General features: G+C 49.3%; 2 protein-coding genes across 4 annotated transcripts in view; one reads left to right on the top strand and one right to left on the bottom strand.

Moving 5' to 3' along the window:
* CCND3 (cyclin D3) overlaps positions 1–15,881 on the bottom strand; it is a 176,689-nt gene extending 160,808 nt beyond the window's left edge. For 2 of the 3 annotated variants that reach the window (XM_011943766.1, XM_011943784.1), the window contains exon 1: positions 14,044–14,531. The gene's annotated coding sequence lies outside the window, so the exon portion shown is untranslated. Of the gene's footprint in view, positions 1–14,043; positions 14,532–15,164 lie in introns of those variants that run through there. The other variant, XM_011943774.1, reaches the window with a different exon arrangement.
* A 154-nt stretch (positions 15,882–16,035) lies between these two features.
* TAF8 (TAF8 RNA polymerase II, TATA box binding protein (TBP)-associated factor, 43kDa) overlaps positions 16,036–19,639 on the top strand; it is a 41,114-nt gene continuing 37,510 nt past the window's right edge. The window contains exons 1-2 of the mRNA XM_011944713.1: positions 16,036–16,103; positions 16,875–17,031. Of these exons, the coding sequence (XP_011800103.1) occupies positions 16,059–16,103; positions 16,875–17,031 (202 nt within the window). The 5' untranslated portion in view covers positions 16,036–16,058. The remainder of the gene's footprint in view (positions 16,104–16,874; positions 17,032–19,639) is intronic.

Genomic DNA, 19,639 nt, shown 5'->3' with positions numbered 1-19,639 from the left:
ACACACACACACACACACACACACACACATATAGATATGTGTTTGTATGCATGTGTATAAAATGGGCTAAAATTAAAACATTTCAGCTAGGTGCGGTGGCTAACACCTGTAATCCCAGCACTTTGGGAGGCTGACGCGGGTGGATCACCTGAGATCAGGAGGTTGAGACCAGCCTGACCAACATAGAAAAATCCTGTCTCTACTAAAAATACAAAATAATTAGCTGGGCATGGTGGCGCATGTAGTCTCCCAAGTAGTCTCCCAGCTACTTGGGAGACTGAGGCAAGAGAATCACTTGAACCCAGGAGGTGGAGGTTGTGGGGTGAGCCGAGATCACGCCATTGCACTCCAGTCTGGGCAACAAGAGTGAAACTCCATCTCAAAAAAAACAAAAATTTAAAACATTTCTAGGCTGGGTGTGGTGGTTCATGCCTATAATCCCAGCACTTTGGGAGACCAAGGCTAGAGGATCACTTGAGGTCAGGATTTTGAGACTAGCCTGGGCAACATAGCAGAGACACTGTTGCTACCAAAAAAATTTTTAAATTATCCAAGTATGGTGGTATGCACCTGTAGTCTTAGTTACTAGGGAGGCTAAGGTGGGAGGATCATTTGAGCCCAAGGCTGTGGTAAGCTATGATTGCACCACTGCACCCCAGTCTGGACTATAGAGCAAGACCCTGTCTTTTTTTTTTTTTTTGAGATGCATCCTCGCTCTTGTTGCCCAAGCTAGAGTACAGTGGTGCGATTTCAGCTCACTGCAACCTCTGCCTCCTGGGTTCAAGCAATTCTCCTCCCTCAGCCTCCCTAGTACCTGGAATTACAGGTGCCCGCCTTATAATTCCTGACCTCAGGTGATCCACCCGCCTTGGCCTTCCAAAGTGCTGGGATTACAGGCATGAGCCACCGTGCCCAGCCGACCCTGTCTCTCTCTCTTTTTTTTTTTTTTTGAAATGGAGTCTTGCTCTGTCGCCAGGCTGGAGTGCAGTGGTGTGATCTCGACTCACTGCAACCTCCGCCTCCCGGGTTCAAGCGATTCTCCTGCCTCAGCCTCCCAAGTAGCTGGGGCTACAGGCTGGTGCCACCACGCCCAGCTATTTATGTGTGTATTTTAGTAGAGATGGGGTTTCACCTAGTGATTCGGCCACCTCATCCTCCCAAAGTGTTGGGATTACCAGCATGAGCCACTGCGCCTGGCCAACTCTGTCTCTTGAACAAATTTTTTTTTCTAGTTTTGAAAAACGTTGCCCTAACTGAATTTAAGTTACTTGAGAATAAAGAACAGAGCAATGCTTCCTAGATGTTTTTTATATTTCTCCTCAAATCTTTAGTACCTAGAAAAATATACCTCCTTGCCAAGAGTGCTATATTTCAAGGTCCACCCATTATTTCCCCCCATTCATAGCCTGACACCTTTCCCTATTCTTCAGTTAATGATACTTAATGGTAATGGCCATCTTTTCCTCCTGGTTTTAAAACTTGTTAATGCAACCAATATTCTGCCAGTCATCCAGGCTGAAAGTTCAAGGGTAGTCCCTGATTCCTCTCATCCATGCACGTCCTGGAGCACAGGGCCTATTAGGAGAGAAGGAATGCAAGTGGCAAACTACAGCGCAGGGCAACCTACTCCATTGCGGAAGCATGCATGGTGCCTCACGGGGGAAGGGCAGAGGACTCTTCAGATCTTTCTACCAAATAATTACTAATTTCCATTGCTTCTACTTTCAAAATAGTTTCCCAGATCACCCCCTTGTTTCCATTGCTACTGGCATCACCCTAGTTTCTTTTCTTTTTTTTTTTTTTTTTTTTTGAGCCGGAGTCTCACTCTGTCTCCCAGGCTGGAGTGCAGTGGCATGATCTTGGCTCACCGCAACCTCTACCTCCCGGGTTCAAGCAGTTCTCCTGCCTCAGCCTCCCAAGTAGCTGGGATTACAGACACCTGCCACCACGCCTGGCTAATTTTTGTAGTTTTAGTAGAGATGGGGTTTCACCATGTTAGCCAGGCTGGTCTTGAACTCCTGACTTTGTGACCCACACACCTCGGCCTCCCAAAGTGCTGAGATTACAGGCGTGAGCCATCAGGCCTGGCCTAAAATTTATTATTATTTATTTATTTATTTTTGAGACAGAATCTTGCTCTGTCACCCAGGCTGGAGTGCAGTGGTCCAATGTTGGCTGTCTGCAACCTCTGCCTCCCAGGTTCAAGCAATTCTCCTGCCTCCGCCTCCCGAGTAGTTGGGATTATAGGTGTATGCCACCACGCCAAGCTAATTCTTGTATTTTTAGTAGAGATGTGGTTTCACCATGTTGGCCAGGCTAGTCTTGAACTCCTGACCTCAAGTTATCCATATGCCTCGGCCTCCCAAAGTGCTGGGATTACAGGTGTGAGCCACTGTGCCCGGCCAAAAAAAAAAATACAATGCTTATGTTAACATGCAATGAGTTTCTTATTGTTACTTTAAATAAATTAATATTTAAAATTTCTCATATCAAATTTTTTATTAGAAACAAAATATCAACAGGTATAGGGAGGGAGAAGTCAAAAGCTTATATTATTTATTCCAGGGAATGCCATGTTAGGTGCACCTATTAATAGGTATAACCTAAAAAACAAAAGTCCTGGCCAGGCGTGGTGGCTCACACCTGTAATCCCAGCACTTTGGGAGGCTGAGGCAAGCGGATCATGAGGTCAGGAGTTCGAGACCAGCCTGACCAACATGGTGAAACCCCGTCTCTAATAAAAATACAAAAATTAGCCAGGTGTGGTGGCACGCACCTGTAATCACAGCACTTTGGGAGGCTGAGGTGGGCAGATCATGAGGTCAGAAGTTCAAGACCAGCCTGACCAAAATGGTGAAACCCTGTCTCTAATAAAAATACAAAATTAGCCGGGCATGGCCACACATGCCTGTAATCCCAGCTACTCAGGAGGCTGAGGCACGAGAATCGCTTGAACCCAGGAGGCAGAGGCTGCAGTGAGCCAAGATTGCACTATTGCACTCCACCCTGGGCAACAGAGTAAGACTGCAACTCAAAGAAAAAAAAAAATTCTTTGGGATCCTCAAAAATTTTTCAGAATGTAAAGTGGTCCTGAGATCAGAAAGCTTAAAAATTGCTGCAGTAGACCTAATATGTCAGTCTCTAAAATGCCCAATTCCAAGGCCGGTTATCCAGTTCTTGGTATTCTTTACTCTCATTCACATTTTTACCTCTCAGTTCCATTGTGTTCCTGGATTTTTTTAACTATATGAGGGCGGGGTGCAGTGGCTCACATCTGTAATCCCAGCACTTTGGGTGGTCGAGATGTGCAGATCGCTTGAGCCCAGGAGTTCAAGACCAGCCTGTGCAACATGGCAAAACCCTATCTCCACCAAAAATACAAAAAATTAGCTGGGCATGGTGGCTTGTGCCTGTGGTCCCAGATACTTGGGAGGCTGAGGTAGGAGAACTGTTTGAGCCCAGAGGGCAGGAGCTGCAGTGAGTTGAGATTGTGCCACTACACTCTAGCCTGGGTGACAGAGAGAGACCCTATCTCAACTTTAAAAAAAAAAAAAAATGCAAGAAGTGGTCATATCAAAAGTAATTATTGTTCTATAAATAATAGTGATTATAGAAATAACCACTAGTTCTTTTAGAAATAAGAAATAATCACTAATACTATAGAAAAAGAATAAGAAATGTCTAATAATTGACATAGAAATAACATAAAAAATTATAATATGGCCTTCAGTAAAAAACTCAGAACATTCAGAAGAGTAAAAAGATCAAAAAGCAACCACCATTTAAAACTGCTCTGGAATAATTTCTCATCTAATCCATTCCTCTTTTATCTCCTCAAATGGCACCTTTGAGAAGAAATCCTGGTAAACCCATGCAAAAGCAACCACTCCTTTCTCCAGATTCCACAGCACTGTAGTTGAAACCTTTCTTGAGGCCCAGCTAGACCATAAAAGTATGCATACTGAATTCCTAAATGTGCATATTTAACAGTCATAAATTCAATTATATCTACTAGAAGAGACACCAACCAACCACAGAAACCTATGTACTATTTATATGATGTGATCCCTTCACCCAGGCTCAACATAATGCTTAACCAAAGACCAGATCCTGTGTTCCAACAAAAACTGGCCATGCTGGGGAATCTTTTTTTTTTTTTTTTTTGAGACGGAGTCTTGCTCTGTCGCCCGGGCTGGAGTGCAGTGGCCGGATCTCAGCTCACTGCAAGCTCCGCCTCCCGGGTTCACGCCATTCTCCTGCCTCAGCCTCCTGAGTAGCTGGGACTACAGGCGCCCGCCACATCGCCCGGCTAGTTTTTTGTATTTTTAGTAGAGACGGGGTTTCACCGAGTTAGCCAGGATGGTCTCGATCTCCTGACCTCGTGATCCGCCTGTCTCGGCCTCCCAAAGTGCTGGGATTACAGGCTTGAGCCACCGCGCCCGGCCCGCTGGGGAATCTTAAGAGATGGAAGAGAACGTAAAAATCATGTATCCTGTGTTTTATGAGCAGTCTCTTTAAAATAGATACTTTAATAGTAACTTTGATGTGTGTCTTGTTTTCACACTGACTTTGAACCCAACACTGCGTCCAATGTGGCTCCACTCCATGAAGAATGGACAAGTGTATGGTTCCGAGGCCTCTGAGACTCACAGATGCTGGATGAATATACCAGGTGACTGAGCCCAGGAGTCCTCAACCCATGTAGTCCTGTCCTCTGGACAGGGTATGTGGCATCCCCTCTGGGCCAGGGCTGCCACCCATTGCTGGGTGAAGGCCTCGGGTGTCACTTGAAGGCCAAGGTGAGAGGTCCTGCACTAGGACCCAGCTGAACCACCTCTTCCAGATTTACGCTCTCAGCTGCTGTCCTAATCCCACACTCCTCCCAAAGCCTGAGTCTCATACAAGAGCAAGGAAAGGAAAATGAGCGTTGGAGGGGGAGCTGGAGGAAAAGCTTGTTTGCACCATTGCGCAGTTGGGGTGGCTGTGGTTGGGCTGATTCAACCAGAGCTCCCCAGATAGGTTAGGGCCCAGCCCCACCTAGCAGAGCTCACATTCACCACCACCCACTCCTGCTTCCGGGCTGTGTGTGATACCTGACCTTCCTGCTGTGGCAGGGCTGGGGCACCCTTGCTCCTTACCTTCCACCTTCTTGGCTTAGTGGACATCCTAAAGCACTGGCCAGAAGGCACTGGGGGATCCAGGATGCTCTGGGCTTGCCCAGGGGGATTCGTGTCAACACCATCACACCTCCATGCATTCCTGCATGTCATGCACACAGGCAGTCAGGGGCCTACCGGTCTGCTCTACTAGTCCTGAGACTGTGTACACGACAATGTCTCAATAGGGAACCCAGTGTAATCTCACACTTGCCCTGGTAGGTGGATACACATGTGCACACACATGTGTGCAATATACATAGTATGCATGAAAAGTCTGAGCCGGGCACAGTGGCTCACGCCTGTAATCCCAGCACTTTGGGAGGCTGAGGCGGGTGGATCACCTGAGGTCAGGAGTTCGAGACCAGCCTGGACAACATGATGAAACCCTATCTCTACTAAAAGTACAAAAATTAGCTGGGCGTGGTGGCAGGAGCCTGTAATCCCAGCTACTCAGGAGGCTGAGGCAGGAAAATCACTTGAAACTGGGAGGTGGAGGTTGCAGTGAGCTGAGATCGCACCATTGCACTCCAGCCTGGGCAACAGAGCTAGACTCCGTCTCAAACAAACAAACAAAAAACCAAAAAAAAAGAAAAGTCGGACTGAGGTCAGAGTTATTTCAGCCACCACGCTCTCAATATGACCAGCTGTATGACTTTGGACTAGATACTTAACCTCTATGCCTCAGAGGCTTTATCTGCAAAATAAAAAAACTTGGCCAGGCGCAGTGGCTCATGCCTGTAATTCCAGCACTTTGGGAGCTGAGGCGGGTGGTTCTACGAGGTCAGGAGTTCAAGACCAGCCTGGCCAATATGGTGAAACCCCGTCTCTACTGAAAATACAAAAATTAGCTGGTTGTGGTGGTGGGTGCCTGTAAACCCAGCTACTCGGGAGGGTGATGGAGAGAACTGCTTGACCCCAGGAGGCGGAGGTTGCAATGAGCCGAGATCGTGCCACTGCACTCCAGCCTGGGTGACAGAGCAAGACTCCATCTCAAAAAACAAAAAACCCTCATAGGATATGTTTGTGAGGAATAGCTGAGAAATGGATTAATAAATATCCATACCTATTATAAACTGACTTACGTATAAATGGCATACAGGATATGGCAGCACTTACAGCAGCCCCTGGCACATGGAAGTGTCGTGTAAAGATGTGCTATTATCATCACCAACATCTTGAGTGCCATGTGTCTGGGAACACATGAGGATTCAGAGCAAAGCTACACAACAGATTCCCACAAGAAGCACCACAAATGACTCCTAGAACCTGTATCAGAGGAAAGGCAGAGAAGAAACAGGGAGGAGGGAAAACTTCTGAGGACCACCCGGGAGGCACCCAGCTCAAGTCCAGTGACTGTAAACAACGTTTTAAGAACCCAAGAGGCTGGGCCCAGGCCGGAAAAGGCTGTACCCTCGGAGATCAAGGGATGTGAGAGAAAAACTCAGCCAGGTCCTAGAGGTAGAAGTCAAGTCAATTTGAAGAAAATACGGAGTTCCCCCTAGGACCAGCAGGTACCAGTTGACTGGAAAGAAGGAACAGAAGGCCCGGAGAAACTAGAATGTTCTATCCCCTGGCCTACGCTCAGTCACCCAGTACATCTGAGGGCTTGTAACCCCAAGATCCTTTCTCACTGAGATGAAAATAGATGCCACATTTGAAGAGTCTCCAAGTTTGTGGTTCTACAGCAGACACCGCTTACAGAAAAGACAATGAAACTGGAAAGGAAAAGGCAGCCTTGCATCCTAGGGGCCTGCTGCCGGGAGGAAACAGCACTCCTCCCCTCTATAATCCAAAAACAGCTTTGTGATAGCCACTTGCCAGAGCAGAATAAACCTCCCCTGGGCCTTATTCCCAGTGGATTCCACAGCACCCAGCATGACAGAGCTTAACAAACCAGAGTTTAAAACTTTGCGAATAATAAACAGATGTCTTCCCAGGGACAGGCAGACTGGGGGCCCTCTGCGCCTCATGGTCCTGCCCCTGGCTGGTCCTCCCTCCTCCAGCTGGAGCCTAAGTTGGAGCTCAAGGTCTGCATCTGTCTGAGGCCCCTGCTCCAGTTTCCTTTCCCAGAACTCAGGGACCAGGGGAGGGGGCAGGGAGGAACAGCAGAGAGGGAAGAGAACAGAGAAAAAGAGGGAGGGTGAGTTGGAGCAGAAAAAGCTGGGGCCAGAACTGGGAGTTTCTGGGACGGCCCCAGCTTCAAATATTCTGTCCAACTGTCTGACCACAGGCCATAACTTGTGGACCAATTTTTATTTTAGAAAAGAGGGTCACATGAAGCCATAGGTGGGATGGTGAGGACAGAAACCAGGGCTGTCTCTTGGGATCTAGATGGCCCCATGTCCACCCTGAGGACCTCCACCTGGGAGACGATGATGCCCGTGATATGCTGATAATGACAGCAGCTATCACTCAAAGGACGTATGGCCTGCCCACCACTCAGCAGAGCTTTGTGTGCACTGCCTCATAATCCTATGGAAGTGTAGGCTTGGAAGTGTTTTTTTTTTTTTGAGATGGAGTTCTGCTCTTGTTACCCAGGCTGGAGTGGGGTGGTGTGGTCTCGGCTCACTGAAACCTCTGCCTCCTGGGTTCAAGCGATTCTCCTGCCTCAGCCTCCTGAGTAGCTGGGGTTACAGGCACGCGCCACCACACCCGGCTAATTTTGTATTTTTAGTAGAGACGGGGTTTCTCCATGTTGGTCAGGCTGGTCTCGAACTCCTGACTTCAGGTGATCTGCCTGCCTCAGCCTCCCAAAGTGCTGGGATTATAGGAATGAGCCACTGCAACTGGCCGGAAGTCTTAATCCTGCAGTCTCTGTGCCTCACCTGTGCCTCAGTTTCCTTATGCATAAAAAGCAGAATAATAATGCCTCCCTCATGGTCTGCTGGGAGGATGCAAAAAGATACTTGACATACAGTAGGCATTCAACTAATATTGGTTATTATTAATTCTCACAATTACCCAGAGAGGTGGGGCTTATATTTATGCCCATTTTACAGACAAAGAAACTTTCACATAGCCAGAAAGGAGCTGAGCTAGGACTCGAAGTGGGGTGGTTTGTCTATGAAGAACAGGCGCTCTCGACCACTCCATGACAGATGGCACAGATTAGTGGTTACATGCACAAACGTTACAGCCAAGTGGCTGAGTCAGACTTCCAGCTCAGTCACAGATGGGCTATGTGTACAGAAGCAAGCTGCTAGACCTCTCAGTACCTTGGTTTGCTCACCTGCAAAATGGGTGTCTCTGGCCAGGCACAGGGGCCCACGCCTGTAATTTCAGCACTTTGGGAGGCCAAGGCAGGAGGATTGCTTGGGTCCAGGAGCGCAAGACCAGCCTGGGCAAAAGGGCGAAATCCCATCTCTGCAAAAAATTAGCTGAGCATGCCGGGCGCGGTGGCTCACACCTGTAATCCCAGCACTTTGGGAGTCCGAGGCAGGCAGATCACGAGGTCGGGAATTCGAGACCATCCTGGCCAACATGGTGAAACCCCATAAAAGATCCAAAAAATTAGCTGGGCGTGGTGGCGGGTGCCTGTAATCCTAGCTACTTGGGAGGCTGAAGCAGGAGAATCACTTGTATCTGGGAGGCGGAGGTTGCAGTGGGCCAAGATCGTATCAATGAACTCCAGCCTGGGCAACAGAGTGAGATTCCGGTTCAAAAAAATAATTAAAAATTAGCTGAGCATGGTGGCGCCACGCCTGTGGTCCCAGCTACCCGGGAGGCTGAGATGGGGGGAATCACCTCTGCCTGGGAAGTCAAGGCTGCAGTGAGCCGAGATCACGCCACTGCACTCTAGCCTGGGTGACAGAGTAAGACCCTGTCTCAAAAAAATCAGGGTGTCCTTGCTCATTCTGGGCTCTGTCTCTGTGTCCCTGGAGGCCCAGTGGCTCTGTGCCTCTCTAAAGGTCTGAGGGGGCAGCAAGCAGATCTGGGCCAAGGATGGAGGTACCAGCAACCCTCTCCTTCCAGAGATAACCCCTCAGCCCTCAACTCAGGAACGGCTGTCCTGGGGAATTTCACCCAGGATGGGAGAACTGGTCAGGCCACTGAGTGCAAATAGTTTCAGAGAGGTGGGGCTCTTGAGGCCCCTTCCGGGAGATGACACAGGTATGTCCTTTGAAGAGCATAAATGGCCATGCCACATTAGTTACCCTGCTGGTTCACAGGGCCGTTGGCCTTGCCCTCTGCTCTGGACACATGGGGCCCTCTCTCTCAAAGGGAAAGGACAGTCAGGAAGGAAAAAGAGAAGATGTGGAAGGAATCCCTGACCCGGGGACAGGTATATGCCCCAGAGGCGGAGGCTTGCACATTCTGGCTGGAGCCTGGACAAGACAGAAGAGCACCTTTTATGGGGGCTTTGCTGGGTCAAAAGCAGTTCTCTGGGCCCTAGTGTGTAAATAGCTGGTGATGGGCTGGGAGCAGAGGCCCCTTGAAACCAGTCAGTGCCTGGAGAACCCGGCAAGGCTCTTCACCCAATCCAGCCACCCCGGGGTGACACACTGGGCAACAGCCCCACCTGGTGGACGATCAGGGACTACAATGTGCAGGGAGTATGGGAGAGCAAAGAATGACAAGAAGAGGAAAGCAGGGGAAAAATCACAGCAGGGGTTTACAGGCAAACGGGCTTTGAGGTCATCTTGCTGGCAGAGGCCCCTCTTACAGCATGCGCTCTAAGCCCCATGTGTTAGAAAGTTCTACGTTTTTTGAAAATCTGCCTCCACCAGTCCTGCTAACCCCCTACTTCAAGGCTTGCTAGGGCAACCTTTTAAATATTTGCATACAGCTACAGTATCCCTCCTAAATCTTCCCTTTTGGTGCAGCCTTCCAGAGTTTGACCTGGACCTCTCACCTCCTGCATCTTTTTTTTTTTTTTTTTTAACTTGGCTATCCTTCCTTTCTTTTCTTTCTTTTTTTGAGACGGATTCTCACTCTGTCACCCAGGCTGGAGCGCAATGGTGTGATCTTGGCTCACTGCAACCTCTGCCTCCCAGGTTCAAGTGATTCTTGTGCCTCAGCCTCCTGAGTAGCTGGGATTACAGGCACATGCCACCAGGCCCAGTTTTTTTTTTTTTTTTTTGTATTTTTAGTAGAGACGGGGTTTCTCCATGTTGGTCAGGCTGGTCTCGAACTCCTGACCTCGTGATCCGCCCGCCTTGGCCTCCCAAAGTGCTGGGATTACAGGCATGAGCCACCATCCCCGGTGGTTATCCTTTACATTAACTTCCAAGGAATCACTTCCAATTCTATCCCTCTCCCATACCAGCAGCAGCATTTAAAAAAATCACTTTATATTTCAGCCTCCCTGTCTCAGTGTTTGATATATTAGGAAAGTCAATGCTCAGATTGAGAGTTAATTCATGAGTAAAAAGCCTAGACTTTGAAATCAGATAGAACCTTGTTCAAGTACAGGCTCTGCCACTTACTAGCTAAATCACTTTGAGCAAGTTTGCCTTTCTGAGCCTCAGTTTCCTATCCGCAAATTGGAGATAGAGGTGTTTACTACCTAGAGTTGTGGTGAATAAATATTAAATGAGACAGTACAGGTAAAACACCTAGGGACAGCTCCTGCAACACCATTCAGCTCCTAAGGGGCAATTACAGCCACATTCCTCTGAGTTTAAAGATTGTAGGGAATGCTTTGGGGAAGAGAAAAGTGAAGGGGCCAAAGAAGGAGAAGAGACTTTCTGGAATTAGTCTTTCTCAACCAGCAGATGGGTAACTTGTTCCGATCCCATTTCTAGCAGTGTCTGTTGCCGCCCCTAGAAAGGGGCAGGCCTTGACAGCCCTTTGAAACTTGAGGATTTAAAATTTAAATGTCTTTGAGGGCAAGATAAACACACCTACTGCTCAGCAGGGAAAGGGAAACTTGGCAGGGGCCCCAGAACTTTCCCCACCCCCAGCCCTCCCTAAACTTCCTCTTGTGGTTTTTCAAGAGTACAACCTGTTCTCCACAGCCAAGCCAGGGTCTAGGGCAGGGGGCCAGGGCGTGCCAAGGGCTCCGCTGCACCCCACCCTACCAGCGGGCGAGGGAGGAAGGTGCATGCGTGGGAGAAGAGCAGCATGAAGGTTTATCATTCTTAAGGTTCACATCCTGCTTACCCGTTTTCTCAGTGCAGCCACCCTCTACCCAGTTCCCACCCTTGACTCCCAGCATCAATACCCATGCCCCAACACACACTCCTTTCTCAAAGACAGATGCACGAAGTGTAGGCAGAGAGGGCCCACCTCAAGGCCTCCCCAGACCTGTGGGGAAGGCCCTTGTAAGAAATTTAAAAGCGTTTCAGAAAGAAGGGGGAAAGGGGCTGGAATCCATGGAAACTGTCCTGTGCCCTTGCTTGCATCACCAGCATTATCCCAGCTTGTCTGAAGGGACTGGGTAGGATACACGGATGCAGCTTTGGAAGCAGGAGCTGTGGGAAAGAGAGGTGTGAGCATCTTAAGCTTGCACCCACTCCTTAGCCATCTTCCTTACTCAGCTACCAAGCTGGAATGCACATCTAGAATGTGAGCATCTCGGCTATTCTTAATTCCCAACAAAAGAGTGTCTTGGTTTCCCACATACCCAGATTCTGGCACATCACATCCAAGTTGAGAAGTTCTTTCTTGAATATAATCTTAGTTCATTCCTCCTGGTTTATTCACATTCCCCCTTTCCCTTTGAGTGAGGCTTACATAGGGGAAAACATTCATACACTTGTGTGCACGCGCACGCACGCACGTGCACACACACATAGCCATCAGGAAAGGATACCAGCTCTGTGCAGTTCCCACAACCCTATTCCAGGCCTGCTGGGCTCACTGTAAACAGTACCAGCCCCATGGCTCAGCTAACAGATAGCTGTATCATCCAAGATACAGGACCACAGACTCCCTTTAGGAAACTCCTAAGTTCCTGGCTCAAGTGCACATTTTATGTGGTCAGTGAAGGAGGCAGGCTAGCCTAATGGTTAAGAATAAAGCCTCCCGGCTGGGCGCGGTAGCTCATGCCTGTAATCCCAGCACTTTGGGAGGCCAAGGCGGGTGGATCACGAGGTCAGGAGATCGAGACCATCCTGGCTAACACGGTGAAACCCCGTCTCTACTAAAAATACAAAAAAATTAGCCAGGCGTGGTGGTGGACGCCTGTAGTCCCAGCTACTAGGGAGGCTGAGGCAGGAGAATGGCGTGAACCCAGGAGGCGGAGCTTGCAGTGAGCTGAGATCACGCCACTGCACTCCAGCCTAGGCGACAGAGCGAGACTCCGTCTCCAAAAAAAAAAAAAAAAAAAGAATAAAGCCTCCCAAATCAAGTGACCTGGGTTTAAATCCCAGCTCTGCCATTTGTTTCTTGTGTCTGAAGGAAGATTACTTATCTCCAGTGCCTGCGTTTCCTCGTCTATAAAATGGAGAGAATCCTAATGCCTACCTCATAGGACTATATTAGGAGGTTTAAATGAGATATGATCTCTAAGTCACTTAGAAGAGTACCTGACAGTGTTATGTAACTGTTAGCTAGTATTCTGAGCCCTTGAGGGAAGAGGGAATGGGAAGCCGGGAGGAGAAGATGCTTGGGACCATGGAGGTCATGATCTCAATGACTGGCATAGACTAGGACTCTGCTAGAATTATCAGAGAAGCTTTCAGTATTAAGTTCCAGGTGGAAGAAACTGTGATTTGATTACCATGACATCCCCAACAGCTGTGTGAATAGCCTGTGAAGATGGAGTATGGCCACAGCAAATGGGTGCTGAATGAATTCATAAATTGGTGTGTCAGTCATTTCCCAAAGGAGCCCTGGAATTGAACAGCCAGAAGAATCTGTGAGGAAGCAAAGGGAGATCCACTTCTCCATCCATGTCTGGTCCCAAAGAGAAATGAAGTGGTAGGCAGAGGGCAAGGACTCGTCAGAGGAAACGGTCTCAGAGTCCAGGGATGGGGAAGGGGTGCCCAGGATTGTGTGGACTGTCACATCACCCCCAGGTGGACCCTCCCAGCTGCACCCAGCTGGGAATTCCTGGGTTCTTGGGACCCAGCCCAGAAAATTGCCTTTTCTGGGACTCATCCTGTTCATTCCCTTGATGCTTAGACAGTGGATTAAAGGGAGCAGGAATTGTTTCTGGGTTGCCCCTATATTCCAGTGTCCAACACCACAGCTGGGGTTCAATCCAGCTCTGTGGAGTAAGTGCCCCCAAAGACTTCTATGCTTTTCATCCTTCTGAACCGAACTCAAATGTCCTTTTCTCTCTAAAGCCTTCCCAGTCACCCCAGCCAGTGCACTTGACGTCTATGTCTGTTCTGTGATCCATATTAGCTGTGGATAAATAACATCATTGCACCCTCAGCATTCCATATAATGCCAGGCACATAGTAGGTGTTCAACCAATGCAAATGAACAACTTAATGCTCCCTTAGTAACAGCAACTAATGTATTCAGTTATTCCTCTTGTTGACACTTCAAGAGACACAGAGGAGCCTAAGATCATCACCTATGTGCCAGACACCATTGAGGGGTTCCTCCCTCCAGTTTCACCCCGGTGCACTGGTCAGAGCACCCACAGACTCCCCATCCACACTGGTCTGCCCTCCTAGTGGCCTTCCACCCCATCTTTGAGGCACGAGAAGAGCAACAGCTCGGTAAAGCCACGGGGCTTCCAGATCAGCTGGAGGGGGTTGTGCCGATGTCTGTACATACAGACGGCTCAGGGCCTTTGGGGGTTTCTCCACCCTTCAACTCCGTGCAGAACACCTCACTCAGTCGGAAAGTTAGCCAAGCTTTGGGTGCCAACTGGGAAGTGATGATGCGGCGACCCCGTTGACCCACCCAGCGCCGATCCCCAACGCATGGTCTGACATGCCTGAGCTGACATCCCATCTACCCCGGTTTCTCCAGCCCCCAAGCCTACCTCCTCGGCAGGTGAGCTCCCCGGAGCACCGACTGGGGTCGCCGGCGCTCTCTCCCGCCGCCTCTGGCGCCTGCCTTTGGGGAGTTGGGGTGGTCGCAACCACCAGCCACGAAGAGGGGATTGCACCTCTCTCCGAACAGAGCCAGTCTCCACCCCTGCAGGGGCGAAGTGTTTACAAAGTCCGCGCCGCGCCGCCGATCCCGAGCAGTGCAGGAAGTGGGGAAGAGGGGGGCGGAGGAGACAAAGGGGCTGGTGCTCTGCTCAGCCAAGTTTCAGTCCCCCGCCCGACCTCCCCACCCCCTGCACATCCTCGGCGATACCAGGAGGCTCTTGCGGCGCCGCACACCCCCGCCCGCAGCCCCCGCCCCACGCGGCATAGGTGAGGGGGCGGGGCGCCACAGAGGCTCAGTGTGGGCGGTGGGCCGGGGCGGCACAGGTTCCCAGACCCCTGCCTCCCGGCGTTCGCAACTCCTCCACGTGCTATCCAGGAAGTAAACAAAATCATGAGGAGCGATTTCTTTTTCTTGAGAGGGAATCTCCCTCTGTCGCCCAGGCTGGAGTGCAAGTGGCGTGATCTCGGCTCACTGCAGCCTCCGCCTCCCGGATTCAAGCGATTCTCCTGCCTCAGCCTCCGGAGTAGCTGGGACTACAGGCGCCCGCCAGCACGCCCGGCTAATTTTGTGTATTTTTAATAGAGACAGGGTTTCACCATGTTGGTCAGGCTGGTCTCGAACTCCTGACCTCAGGTGATCCACCCGCCTCGGCTTCCCAAAGTGCTGGGATTACAGGCGTGAGCCACCGCGCCCGATTTCTTTACTCTTACTACACGTCAGGCACTGTGACAGACCCTTTCTGTGTATCATCCCATCTTACCCCCAGTTTTACAGACGAGGAAACTGAGACACACTGAGGATTAGGTCAAGTGCCCGAAGTACCATAGCTGGCTAGTGTTAGGATTCAAACCCAGAGTCTGCGTCCTGCTAGGCAACTGCAAATGGGGACGATTACGGTGCAGCCAGAGGGGCTGACAGGCCAGGTAGAAAACAACTGGCAGCCGCGGGCACCCCACGCCCTGGGAGTGAGGCGGCAACGGACAAGTCTCCCGCCGCACCCGGACTTGCCTCGCAAATACTTGCGGGTCGAGGGGGCGAAGGCAGCAGGATGCAGCGATAGACTTGGACTACGTGGTCCAGGCTCTACTTCCAAGTGGGCCATTGACAGGCTGGGCGGCCCTCAGCACAAAATCACTAGGCTGGATGCTCCAGGGTTTCCCAACATTACCCGCTCAGGAGAATCATCTGGGGAGCTCCTTAATGAGAAAGATTCCCAAGTCTCTCTTCCATAGAGTGAAGTCACTGGGATTGGGCTGGGCCCAGTCAGGTGTTGCTAATAATCAGACAAGTTTGGGAAACCCTGCGAGTGTAGTTGACCTCCTGGGTCCTTCCAGGAGTGTGCTCTTTATAAGAACCGATTTTCATATTAAAATAGGTTTCTTTTAACTCAGTGAAACCCAGCGCGTTTTCCCGGCTCAACCAAGCCACTTAAGGCCCCACAACACTTCACTTTCAAAAGGTCACGTGAGGCGGGCACGGTAGCTCACGCCTGCAATCCCAGCACGTTGGAAGGCCGAGGCCGAGGATTGCTTGAGCCCAGGAGTTCGAGACCAGCCTGGCCAACATGGCGAAATTTGGTCTCTACTAAAAATACAAAAACTAGGAGGGCGTGGCGGTGCCCGCCTGTAATCCCAGCTACTCCGGAGGCTGAGGCGGGAGGATCGCTTGAGCCCGGGAGGTGGAAGGTTACAGTGAACCGAGATCGAGCCATTGCACTCTAGCCTGGGAAACAGAGCAAGACTCTTTACCTAAAAAAAAAAAAGGTCACGTGAGCCGGGGTCACTGGAGGCGTCCTCCAACAGACAGCGCTTCGGAAAACCAAGGGGCTCACGCCGCCCCGCCCCGCCCCGCGACTACAAGTCCCATCGCGCCCCGCGCTCGCGCACACTACGCCAGAGCAAGATGGCCGAGGCGGCGGCCACAGCTGGGGCCGGCGGCTCCGGAACGGTAAGGGCAAGAAGCGCGGACCCAGAGCCAAGAGAGTTTGGGCATCCTGCAACTTTCCCCTAGACTGAGCAAAAAGCTAGTCCCCATAAATCCAGCCCCATCATGAGCTCCGACTGGCGGAGGGTCTTTTCAGGCCGTACGGGCCCCCTCCCTGGGACTTGGCTGCGGCCTCCGGAGTTGGCGGACGTGTGTCTTGATTGGCTCGTTCGCTGTTGGGGGTTGGGAACCCGGAACACCCCCTGATTGGTCTGAACATACCGTTTTCGCCTTCTTATTGGCCGGCCAAAGTTGAAAGGCATTCCTGTTTCAAAATATTTCGCTTTCTTACTTTTTCTTGCTGTTTTCTTTTGCCTTCGTCGCCGTCACCTCTTGTTACTGTTTTCATTTTCCCTTTCAATGAAATGGTGTGAAGATGGGGGGCACAAGTGAGGGATCCTATTTTTTCTGGGGTACAGGTCTTAATCCCATCATGCATGTTTCTTCAGCTATGTATTCTAATAATCTGCTAAAGTAGAAAGTCAAAGACCTGCTATTTTATCTTATTGGGACCGTACGTTTTAGGTAGGCAGAGAAGTAGTCTCTGGATTTAAAGCACCTTGGGTGCTCAATTTTTACTCAGTCGGCCAAGATCTGTAAATCTAAACATTAAGCACTGATTTTTAAAATAAAAGTATTTAGTAAAAGAACTTTGTTTGCCATTGACCACGCATGAACTATGTGATTGCATCCTTCTCCTGTGGATGAAAATATTTCTGGGCTGCTGATTCACAGAGATCGGGAAGTAAACAGTCCACTAACCCTGCTGATAACTATCATCTGGCCCGGAGGAGAACCCTGCAGGTGGTTGTGAGCTCCTTGCTGACAGAGGCAGGGTTTGAGAGTGCCGAGAAAGCATCCGTGGAAACGCTGACAGAGATGCTGCAGAGCTGTGAGTACACGGAAACACTAGTCCTTGGAGTCAACCCCAACATCAGTTCTGTGCCCTGCTTTGTGATAGTGTTTGAGAGAATTTAAGAAAAAGATAAACTTTTTTCTTAAGAGGGGAGAAAAAAATTTTTTTTAATGTAAAAAGTTGAGAAAAGAGCATAATGGGCCGAGCGCGGTGGCTCACACCTGTAATCCCAGTACTTTTGGAGGCCGAGGTGGGTGAATCACCTGAAGTCAGTTCAAGACGAAACCCCATCTCTACTAAAAAATACAAAAAAAAAAAATTAGCTGGGCATAGTGGCTGGTGCTTGTAATTCCAGTTACTCGGGAGGCTGAGGCAGGAGAATTGCTTGAATCTGGGAGGCAGAGGTTACAGTAAACTGAGATCGCACCACTGCACTCCAGCCTGTGAGGCTCCGTCCCCAACAACAACAACAACAACAACAAAAACAGAAAAGAGCATAATGAAGTGACTTACAGGCTTTAGAATCAGATAGACTTGGGTGTACATCATCACTCTGTCACTTAATAGCTTGGGCAAGCCACTGAGTCTCCTGAACCTCAATTTCCTCATTTGTGAAATGAGATAACAGTTTGTACCTCATGGAGTTGCGAATATAAGTGAGATGTATATATAAAACATTCAGTGCTGGGGAGATTATAAGCTCTTGGTAAGTTATGGGTGCCCTTAAGGACTTTTGTTGGGGAGTCAGGACTAATTCCCCATGCAATAGATATCATCACATTATGAAATCAAATGCTAGATTGTGTGATACAAAGAATGAAGGGGAAAAGCCACTTTTTTTTTTTTTGAGACAGAGTTTCACTCTGTTGCGCAGGCTGGGGTGCTGCAGTGGCACAATCTCAGCTCACTACAGCCTCCGCCTCCTGAGTTCAAGCAATTCTCCTGCCACAGCCTCCCAAGTAGCTGGAATCATAGGCATGCACTACCACGCCTGGCTATTTTTTGTATTTTTAGTAGAGACAGGGTTTCACCGTGTTGGCCAGGCTGGTCTCAAACTCCTGACCTCAGGTGATCCGCCCACCTGGGTCTCTCTATGTGCTAGGATTACAGACGTGAGCCACCGCACCCAGCTGAAAAGCCACTTTTAAAAGGAAATGTGTTGAGATTTAGAAGCCCAGGTGTGGTCTTACAGAGGCTCTTCTGCATGTACAACATATTTCCCTGTTTTGAACTTTTGGGGGATGGGATAGGATGAGGGTTGGAAGTATTTACGGTGTTTCTTAGGGATCAACAACTATGAAAGGAAGCAGGAGAACGGTTTGGGCAGAGGGAGATGTGGAGTGCAATACAGGCCAAACAAAGAACTGGACAACTTAGCCAGGAACCCTGGAGCATTATTGCCCATCAAGCTGAAAAGGCCCTGCCTTTATTCTCAGGTCTTGATCAAACACTAGATGTGGGCTACCCCAAGAAGGGTGATCTTGGGCAAAGTAGTTCTCTGCAGCTGATGTTTGGCACTTTTAAATACCACATGTTTTCCTAAAGCAGTGATCTCAATCATTTTGGCTTCAGAACTCCTGCATTTATTCATTTAGAGATGGGGTCTCGCTGTGTTGCCCATGCTGGCCTCAAACTTCTGGACCCAAGCCTCCCACATAGCTGGGACTACAGGCATGTGCCACCATGCCCAGCTCTCAGAATCCCTTTGTATTAATAAATATTGAGGACCCCAAATAGCTTTTGTATATGTGTATTTGCCACGTTAGAAAAAACAAATTTTGGGACTGGGCGTGGCGGCTCACGCCTGTAATTCCAGCACTTTGGGAGGCTGAGGTGGGTGTATTGCCTGAGGTCAGGAGTTTTGAGACCAGCCTGGCCAACATAGTGAAACCCTGTCTCTACTAAAAATACAAAGAATTAGCTGGGTGTGGTGGCGGGCACCTGTAATTCCAGCTACTTGGGAGGCTGAAGTGGGAGAATCGCTTGAACCCAGGAGGTGGAGGTTGCATTGAGCCAAGATCACACCATTGTACTCCAGCCTGGGCAACAAGAGCGAAACTCCATCTCAAAAAAAAAAAAAGAAGAAGAAAAGGAAATTTCGAAAATAAGAATGTACAATTACATATTCTGTTATTCATCAGACCCATGATGTCATCATAAGTCACATAGACTCAGGAAAATCACCTGAGAGAATGAGAGTGAAAAAGTCAAATAATGATTTAATTTTATTATGAAAATAGTTTTGACCTGTGTGGACTTTAGAAAAGATTTTGGGGCCTACCACAGGTTCCACTACTTTTTGAACTTTGTCCTAAAGGAATGAATTAATAGTTCCCAAGAGATAAGAATGCAGTTCTTGTAACAGTCTTGGAATTTAGAGTTTAAAAGTCATGTCTAGAGGCTGGTATTAGTGACTTGCTCAGGGTAGCAGGGGAGTTGGTGGTAGGTCTCCTGTTAGACACCCTTCCCTGTCAAGCACCACTCGCTTTTATTTTCTGAGCCACTGGGCCCCTAGAGCAGGAGTTCTTTACCTTTTGAGGCCCCTTTGTACATTTGATAAAATCTGTGGACCCATTCCCCAAAAAATGCTTTTTATGTGTGTAAAATTCAGCACAGCTTCAGGGTATTCGTGAAACCTCCCGTC

The sequence above is a fragment of the Colobus angolensis genome, unplaced genomic scaffold (assembly GCF_000951035.1).
Source record: "Colobus angolensis palliatus isolate OR3802 unplaced genomic scaffold, Cang.pa_1.0 Scaffold105, whole genome shotgun sequence".
Classification (NCBI taxonomy): Eukaryota; Metazoa; Chordata; class Mammalia; order Primates; family Cercopithecidae; genus Colobus; species Colobus angolensis.
This window is presented reverse-complemented; position numbering and strand designations above follow the sequence as displayed.